This window comes from Limulus polyphemus, unplaced genomic scaffold, assembly GCF_000517525.1.
Source record: "Limulus polyphemus unplaced genomic scaffold, Limulus_polyphemus-2.1.2 Scaffold5655, whole genome shotgun sequence".
Taxonomy (NCBI): Eukaryota; Metazoa; Arthropoda; class Merostomata; order Xiphosura; family Limulidae; genus Limulus; species Limulus polyphemus.
In genome coordinates, this window is record NW_013671265.1 from 32235 (window position 1) to 42466 (window position 10232).

Below are 10232 nucleotides of genomic sequence, written 5' to 3' on the forward strand. Positions count from 1 at the left end.
ATTCTGTATATTACAAAGTTGTATCGAGAAAGAATAAATTTAGTTTTAATTAAGAAAAGACCTGTATCGCTGAAGTTCCTCGGAAAGAATTTATACCGTAAATTATCAAACAAGCAGATACGCAACAATATTATTACTACGGGCGGTTAACGCTTTGACAAAAACAATATAGCATTATGTAGCATTTCTATATGAAAGCTATTCCTAACCTCCACTTTCAAGGCTCGTGAAGCAAGTAAATAATATTTAGAAAAATTCAGCATATATTGTCATTGGCCTACTTTCATTTACTCTTATTCAGTTCCAAAACTTATTTATCTCTCTATCTAGCGAGAAAGAACTTGAACTTGCCAAACTGTACGATAACTGGCGTTACCATAGTTTTGCTCTAACTATCCGTTTGAAAAAACAGAATTCATTAAAGTTCAATGAACATCAAAATTTTAGTATATTTATATAACATTAAAGATACTCATGGTATCTGATATGTTTGCAGCGTAAGATATCCGTGATAATAAAGATATACAACCTTCAGACCGAATCGCTTTTAGTTCACAAACTTCGCAACGGCAATAACAAGTAGATGACGACCAAATTAAACAAATTTTAATAAGTGTAAAACGAAACAAGTACAGAAATAAGCACTTGAAGTGTTTTTCCTGCACGAGAAATTTAAAACGTTACGACATTCCTATATGTTAACGCTAAATCATACAGTTTAAAAGATCTAGTAATCTATTGGAGCGTCTCCAGGATATATTTCAATGAACCTGGAGCCGACATTCGTATGAGATTTACGTTCACGAAACCCATTCTTTGTGTTCTTTAACAAAGGTATATGCACCACGAGTTAAAAATAAAACTAGAAGATATAAGCTATAAGGCAGTAAGATACAGATCATTAAGTATACATCAGCCAAGTTTCTGTGAAATAACCTCGTGCACAGATCTATTTTAGCTAGCTTCTTTTCCACTGCTTATTTCTTATATATATGTTTTTTCAGTAAGTCTGTAAACCCGGACACTGGCAGGTGACTAACTATTGTTCTCGGACAACCAATACCAAGTTTCAAGCATATCTACAAACATAAATGATTTAAATATTTTCCTGTTTAATAACATGTTAATATACTCCAATTATAAGCCACTATATGGTTACCTCGTAACAAATGTTTACCAACATCATTAATTGTTTATGTCCGCCGTCCGATATATTCAAGTTGTTTATTATTATTTATAGTCCGTTAGAGGTACCCTTGTACGCGTTTGTTAATTCCGTTTGGAACTCAGTTGTACATGTTTATCAATCCAACATGTATCGCTCAGTCTTGAAGACTTCATACTTGTTTATAGCCCTCAATTCTAAGTTCTTCCTTTTTGTTATGTGCTTGTCAATTCAGCTTATGGGCTCACTTCTGAAGCCTTCATACATGTTTTATGTTTGTCAATTCAGTTTATGGGCTCAGCTCCGATTTTAGCTTCACGTCACATTAAATTTGCCTTCTTACAACTCAGTATTCTAAACGTGTTTTGTTCGTGGATTGAAGCTAATATCCTGTCCATCCTGTTTACAGTTCATATCACATATGACGGTTCCAAATTAAAAACTGTGAAATTTGCATTAATTATCTCACTTAACTATATGCAGAAAACAAAGGTGTCCTGACTGCACACACACACGTTTAAACAATATTAATGACGTCACGCGCTAATCACTATGTTCACTTTTGATAGTCTATGTACAGTATTTGAAAACTTTTCTTTAAACATGTATAGACACGAACAAGATAAAGTTCGCTAATAAACTTATAAATATACAGAAACATACTTCCACATCAACATAATAAAAGTTCGCTAATAAACTTACAAATGTACACAAACATACTTCCACATCAACATGATAAAGTTCGCTAATAAACTTACAAACATACACAAACATACTTCCACATCAACAGGATAAAGTTCGCTAATAAACTTACAAATATACACAAAGATACTTCCACATCAACATGATGGAGATCGCTAATAAACTTACAAATATACACTAACATACTTCCACATCAACATGATAGAGTTCACTAATAAACTTACAAACATACTTCCACATCAACATAATAAAGTTCGCTAATAAACTTACAAATATACACAAACATACTTCCACATCAACATAATAAAGTTCACTAATAAACTTACAAACATACTTCCACATCAACATAATAAAGTTCACTAATAAACTTACAAACATACTTCCACATCAACATAATAAAGTTCACTAATAAACTTACAAACATACTTCCACATCAACATGATAGAGTTCGCTAATAAACTTACAAACATACTTCCACATCAACATAATAGAGTTCACTAATAAACTTACAAACATACTTCCACATCAACATAATAAAGTTCACTAATAAACTTACAAACATACTTCCACATCAACATGATAGAGTTCGCTAATAAACTTACAAACATACTTCCACATCAACATGATAGAGTTCGCTAATAAACTTACAAATATACACAAACATACTTCCACATCAACATAATAAAGTTCACTAATAAACTTACAAATATATATATAGAAAAACCACAAAACAATTTTCGTGTTGCACTTATACTTTATTTGCATAGCAATTTATAGAAAACTTCATTTCCTTATGGCTTGATATAAATTCAACCAACTTAAAGTGACAAGTATATACTTTGAGGTGTGTGAAGCCAAAGTTATATATATTATAACCAGTGCCAGTTAAGCCTAAAACCAGTTTGACAGCCTTTCTGATACTCGTACACAAAGCAGCAACACAAAACGAAAACCAAAAACCCATTGAAATAAAGATGAGAAACAGGAATGGAAGTAAAAGGGAAGCTTATACGTACAAAAAATTTAGCTTGAGGGGGGTCTTCCGTGCATGCAAGAATGCCGACAGTGTTCATGGAATATTACAGCTGTCTTATTGGTCAATAAGAACAAAATATTTTTGTTTACAAGATGAATGATACATCGCATAAACTTAAATCATTATAATGTGTTTCAAAATGTGTTTTGCAGCTATGTAAGAAAGGATTCTTTTATCTTTACAAAATTTATGTGAATACTCACTGATAGTAGCAACTTTTATATTTTGTGCTGAAAAAAAAAGCAGATCAACGAACGACTTTTATTACTGTTTTTATATGTTAGTTATTTTCAATAATTTCAGTGCTGGTTCAAAATTAAGGAAGAATGAAATATTGCATAGCATATGAAATACAAAAACTTATTTCACGAGGGAATGTAATCTTCAGGCAGCGATAAGAAGAAAAGATGTCGATCTATAGCTTAAAAGAGACATGTAGACAGTTAACTAAAGAAATACTGTTTCAAGCACTTGAATAGAGAACTCGTTTAGAAGTTCGTCTTAAGAAGGAAATTAACGATGTTGTATTTTAACTTATGATAAGTAGTTAAATAAAGACCGCTCATTTCAACCTTCGATATTTTAACTATCTATATATCAAGACAAATGTGGGGTTTACCTACATGTAAACTTGTGGAACTTGTTACTCTTTGTATACACTACTATTTGCATTAGCACACTGTAGCGATAAAGATTGCTGTTTAAGAGATAATACGCAGACTTCTCAGTAGACACAGATACAATCTATCACTGAGGGTATTTACAAAGATAATCAAAATAAGACGTGTATCTAAGAAAGGAAGACTAGAAACATTCCTAGTGGTTTGTTAATGTAGTTTTACAAAATAAGATATGTATCTAAAATAGGAAAACTACAAACATTCCTAGAGGCTTGTTAATGTAGTTTTACAAAATAAGACATGCATCTAAAATAGGAAGACTACAAACATTCCTAGTGGTTTGTTAATGTAGTTTTACAAAATAAGATATGCATCTAAAATAGGAAGACTACAAACATTCCTAGCGGTTTGTTTATGTAGTTTTACAAAATAAGATATGCATCTAAAGAAGGAAGACTACAAACATTCCTAGTGGCTTGTTAATGTAGTTTTACAAAATAAGACATACATCTAAAAAAGGAAGACTACAAACATTTCTAGTGGCTTTTTTATGTAGTTTTTCAAAAAAAGCCCAAGGAGAAACTTTCATGATTTTGACTCAACAATCGCATAAATATATATATATATATATATATACACATATATGAATGAGCTGGAACTGTTCTTAAGTGAATAAGTTTTTTAAGCCTGGTAGGGTAGAAACAAATGATAATATTACGCTTCTTTAAATCTTGGTGTTAATCAACACGAGTAGCTTTGAACTACAGAACACTTGGTGCAGGACAAAACGTGTCAAAATATTTTAATTCTAAGAAAGTCTAAATAAGAACGAGTATCCTTTACTTATTTCTAACACTTCACACGAATTAGAACCACCGTTTACGAATCGTAGTGCGAGTCTTGTATATTTTAACTGTGCGTCTTCGGTTGATTTATTACACGAGAATCAGATGCAAGGTTTATGAACGACCCTGTTAAAACCTCGAACTCGTATCTTGAACCTTATTTAACTGTTGGAACCTGTTGAAGGTTGTGAAATATATGTGATGTAAATACACAATACGATTTACATCATCTCATATTATACAGTAACAGTTAGTGCAATGCGAACCGATTAATAAAGTAAAAACCTGTTGAAGGTTGTGAAATATATGTGATGTAAATACACAATACGATTTACATCATCTCATATTATACAGTAACAGTTAGTGCAATGCGAACCGATTAATAAAGTAAAAACAGAACTTGTGAAGTGTGAAAGGATATCTATTTCAGCTATATTAAAATCATAAAGAATTACCATTTCTATAGCACCCAGGAAATCAAAACAAAGTCCTCGACATCCTTTGGAACGTTCAAGTTCCTCTTTATCCCACGCCATTACCGAACCATATAAACATCTGCTACTACAAACAATCAGACTGACTCCCGAAGTTTGCGCGGACTCGACAGGTTTAAAGCAAGCTGCTGAAGACGTTCCAACCTTGAAACAAGCAACAGATAATATACTTTATTACCTTTAGGCTTAGAAGTAACTACGCCGTACAGTAAGTTCAGCGGCGTGCTGTTATCAGAGTCAAGGGGGCGGAACGGCTGTAGCAGAGAGTCGTGTTATCCGGATCAGTGGTTGTTCTAATAAGAACCGAAGTAAAGTGAGGTAGATGGGCTCAGATTTAGTAAACTTGTAGAATTGTAAGGTCAAGGTCATCCTGTACCAAAATAAAACAAACTCTAACCCTACATCTTAAAGATCTTCAAAATAAGTTATCTCTAAAAAAAAGAAGCGTTTTTAAAGGCATGTGCTTTAAAATATATTTGCATATTTCGTTAGAAAAATTCAGTTGAAATCAAATTTTTACTTAGTATCTCTGGTACAATCTGTTATGTAGCGTGATTAGCGTAAAGACAGCACTGTCAACATGTGACATGTGAAACCTGGATCTTTCATCAGTTTCCGACAAATGTATTCCAACCGATACAATATAACAATTTAATGCTTTCTTGTACTTCTTTCATTGTTTACTGGCATTGTATTAATTTCTAATCTTTCGTTTGATCGATTTTGTAAAGTCGATTTTGCTTGAATAAAAATAAAGCTAATAACATTAATATCATGTACATTTACCTCCTCAACGTTATTATGTCAATGATTTACAAGGCTTAGTTCTTGAAAAGACAAATCAAACATGACAATACATAAATTATTTAACAACAACAACAACAACAAAAAACAAACGAAAATGCATATTTGATCACTTCATAAAATACTAAGTACATTCCAAAGGAATTGTTACCCAATACCTGCAGTTATATTGTGTCTTATTTTATTGTTATATGTTCATGTTCGTCGGATTGCAAGTTAGCATGAACATTTTGATGGCTTATTAGTAACGGTACATTTTTTTTTTTAAATCAGATGTTCACTGTGACCGACTTTGAATAGAGAGATTTTTCGATGGATGATATTCGCAACCGTTTTATACTGTGTTAAATATACGTGAATGAATTTCATTATTCAAAATGATATTAATTAGTATTGTATAATGTGATACTGATAGGAATAAAAAGATATAATAACATTTACACAAAGATATCAGCTCTATTTATCAACCACTTATTTTGTATTTTTCAGCATCATACAGGAAAATACATAATTAACATTGAAAAATAAACTCAACTGCAGGGCCTTCGTGATAAAACTCTGGGATTGGACGCTCCTGAGACATGGACGATTTTAGGTAGGTTTCAAGAACCTTGCCAACCCTGTTGAACGCTCTTGAGACATGGACGATTTTAGGTAGGTTTCAAGAGCCTTGCCAACCCTGTTGGACGATCCTGAGACATGGAAGATTTTAGGTAGGTTTCAAGAACCTTGCCAACTCTGTTGGACACTCCTGAGACATGGACGATCTCAGGTAGGTTTCAAGAGCCTTGCCAACCCTGTTGGACGCTCCTGAGACATGGACGATCTCAGGTAGGTTTCAAGAGCCTTGCCAACCCTGTTGGACGCTCCTGAGACATGGACGATTTTAAGTAGGTTTCAAGAGCCTTGCCAACCCTGTTGGACGCTCCTGAGACATGGACGATTTTAAGTAGGTTTCAAGAGCCTTGCCAACCCTGTTGGACGCTCCTGAGACATGGACGATTTTAAGTAGGTTTCAAGAGCCTTGCCAACCCTGTTGGACGCTCCTGAGACATGGACGATCTCAGGTAGGTTTCAACATCGGAATAACTCTTCTCTGCGAATGCGACTGTTCGCTAGAGATGTAAATAGCGCCCAGAGAGTAGTATGTATATTGTATGTATGTTATGCAGCAATGATTGGTACATCCTCAGCTTCGTAGCTATCAAAATGCTTTTTTCGTCTGATATTAAGACTAGTAATTGTGATAATTATTCCACTATTAGTTTTTTATCGCCATCTTGTGTATACTAAAGATCGGTTCGTCGTTTGTAGACTAAAATACTGGAAATATCAATTACCATAGTTTAGCTCTGCGTTTGCTTATTGTCTATCTTGTTCAAGCAAATCGTGCGAACCTATAAAAGAACTTTGAAATATGTATGGTTCTGGCTCATCTGCTAACGACCCAGTTCCAGAATAAACTAGACTATCCGTTGTAGTTTACTTAGTTTTAATGCCTTCAATTTTATACTTCCATCTAGTGCAGAAAGAAGTTTGAGAATGATATTGAAAAGGGACTTAAAGATAGCCCTACTGCTGGCCGATGCCGGAAAATTAATATACATTCAATGAAGGAAACGAGAAAATGTTTGAATGATGAAACTTTGTAGACTGGACGGCAACTGCCTGTTGTAGAGACACAAGTGTAGAGGACGACGTAATGGACGGCAACTGCCTGTTGTAGAGACACAAGTGTAGAGGACGACGTAATGGACGGCAACTGCCTGTCGTAGAGATACAAGTGTAGAGGACGACGTAATGGACAGCAACTGCCTGTCGTAGAGACACAAGTGTAGAGGACGACGTTTCGAAAGTCTTCCGCCTTTTTTTATATCAATTTCAAGATCTGGCAGCATCACACTGTACAAGATCTAAAGAATGGTAGACACAAAGTTACATTTTGTTTAGCTGCAACAACTTTGATCGCATACCCTTGTGTGTTGATCTCTTACATTTGCTCCATTATTCCTTGACCTCAACAACCGTCGAACGGTATTCCATGTTTGACCTCAGTTTGTGGTTTCCTCGACATCCATCGAAATTATCCTATTTAATACACTCTTTAAATGCTGCCATTCAATTCTGACATATTCTGTATTTTCAATGCTTTAGAATTGCGTTTCAATCGGAGTTCTGATTCCTGCAACTTCATAAGATGTTTTAGATGTAAACTGCTTTTCCCGTGAGATTTTCCGTTTTACAAATATTGCCAGGAATATCAGCCAGCTGCATTTTTTGTCGCTAAACAATTACAGGAAAAACATAACAATGCATACAGTTTTAAAGAAATACACCAACTAGGGAATAGCACTTTTCCATGTTTTCCATTTTCCGAAAACGTATATCCTCTGAAAATCGTACTGAATATTCGTTAGATGAAGTAATAATAATAATAACTTTTAGACGTAGCTCTTGTTCAGTCGTTCATAAGTTTTGTGGCCATGAACCATTACCGAAATGTCGTCTTCTCTTATATTGTTATTAACGTCGTTAACTGAGCGAAACGTGTCGTTGCCAATGTATATCGCGAACTTAGCGTATTTCAAATACTACTATATGTATATTATTCTTCTCGGAAAAACTCAAACGGATCAACTAAAAATGTAGTTTTAAAATACAATAAGCCTAATACTGTGGCCTTACGACAAATATAATTAATCACAATCAGGCTTCGCCATCTTATTAAAAGTCATTCACACCATAACAATTGTTGTAGTAACAAATGGCTTATATAAATAGCGTTACAACCATTACTGTACTTATTGTATCCCAGCAGGCCTGATGAGCTCTGGTATTATGCGAAACATGTAAATGGCAATGCATATGGCGGACACAGTGTGGTTGAAATACTATTATATACTCTTTTTTCCTGGATAACCCTTAAGAACCGAATAAAGAATATTGTGTTAAAAATAAGCCTAATAGTTATGAATTAGATCTTTTTCTAATTGCATGTTTTTGATCTTCTCTACAAATTCTATAGAATTTAATTTTATATTTGATTTTATCTACTTGTACCATTTGATGTATTATCGTTATTTATTGAAACTATGAACATATTAAAATTAACAAGAGTGTGTGTAGAAATCGATTTTTCCAAAAGAGGGTTTATCTACGGGATCCCCCTTATCACCGTTATTATGTGACATTTACGTGGATAGTTTTGAAAATAAAGCTTTAAATAATGCTAAATTTTAACCAGAAGTTTGGATAAGATTCGTAGTGTGGCGACATGGTAGCAGTAAACTACAAGAATTTTATAGTTATTTAAATAGGAAAGAACCATCAATTCAATTCACGTGTTGAAATTTTAAGAAAATAATAGCATTACTTTTGTAGATGTACTAGTTAGAAAAGAAATAGAAGGTAACTACAATTTATAGAAAACCATTTGCTATTGTTTTGCCGCCACACAAAGAATCATGTCATAAAAAACAAAAAATATCAGCATTTTATACAAATATTTATAGAACTTTAAAAATATGTTCAAGACAGGAAGATTTAGATTACTAATTGTTATTAATTAAGTATATAGCTATTGAAAGCTATATGTTCAAGACAGGAAGATTTAGATAACGAATTGTTATTAATTAAGTATATAACTATATGTTCAAGACAGGAAGATTTAAATAACGAATTGCTAATAATTAAGTATATAGCTATTGAAAGCTATATTTTCAAGACAGGAAGATTTAAATAACGAATTGTTATTACTTAAGTATATAGCTATATGTTCAAAACAGGAAGATTTAAATAACGAATTGCTATTAATTAAAATTCTGATGCTTTTTAAATATTTTATATAATTGACTTGTTAAACCTGGAACATAAGGTAAACTTAGTTTCTTTTTTTTTCTTTCATAAATAGATCTTAATGTGGTATTTTTAACTGTATTTGCACCTTTGTTAAATTTCTTAAATGCTTTGTCTACTATAATTGGTTCAAATCCTTTATCAATAGCTATATACGGTTATCATATCTTCAAACCAATAAATAAGATAAAAAGCATGATAGGTAATACTTGTTTGTTTGTTTGTTTGAAGTTAAGCACAAAGCTACACAATGGGCTATCTGTGCTCTGCCCACCACGGGTATCAAAATCCGGTTTCTAGCATTGTATAGGTTATACTAAAGATAAAATAAAATTAAAACTAATAGATAAGACGGGTATTTACAAAATAGAATATGGATGTAGTAGTACTTATATTGGTCAAACTAAAAGAAATTTAAAATAAAGATTGCAAGAATATAAAGGTTATATAAGAAATGATATAACTGAAATCTCAGCTATAGCCGAACATGTAAAAACTACCCAACATGCAATAACATGTAAAAACTACCCAACATGCAATATCATGTAAAAACTACCCAACATGCAATAACATGTAAAAACTAACCAACATACAATAAAATGTAAAAACTACCCAACATCCAATAACATGTAAAAACTACCCAACATCCAATAACATGTAAAAACTAACCTACATACAATAACATGTAAAAACTAACCAACATACAATAAC

At 32.9% G+C, this 10232-nt stretch overlaps 1 protein-coding gene across 1 annotated transcript in view; it reads right to left on the bottom strand.

Annotated features, from left to right (window-relative positions):
* Window positions 1–4904, bottom strand: part of LOC111089241 (dixin-A-like) — a 29271-nt gene extending 24367 nt beyond the window's left edge. The window contains exon 1 of the mRNA XM_022401382.1: window positions 4824–4904. Within this exon, the coding sequence (XP_022257090.1) occupies window positions 4824–4904 (81 nt within the window). The remainder of the gene's footprint in view (window positions 1–4823) is intronic.
* Window positions 4905–10232: the final 5328 nt, after the last annotated feature.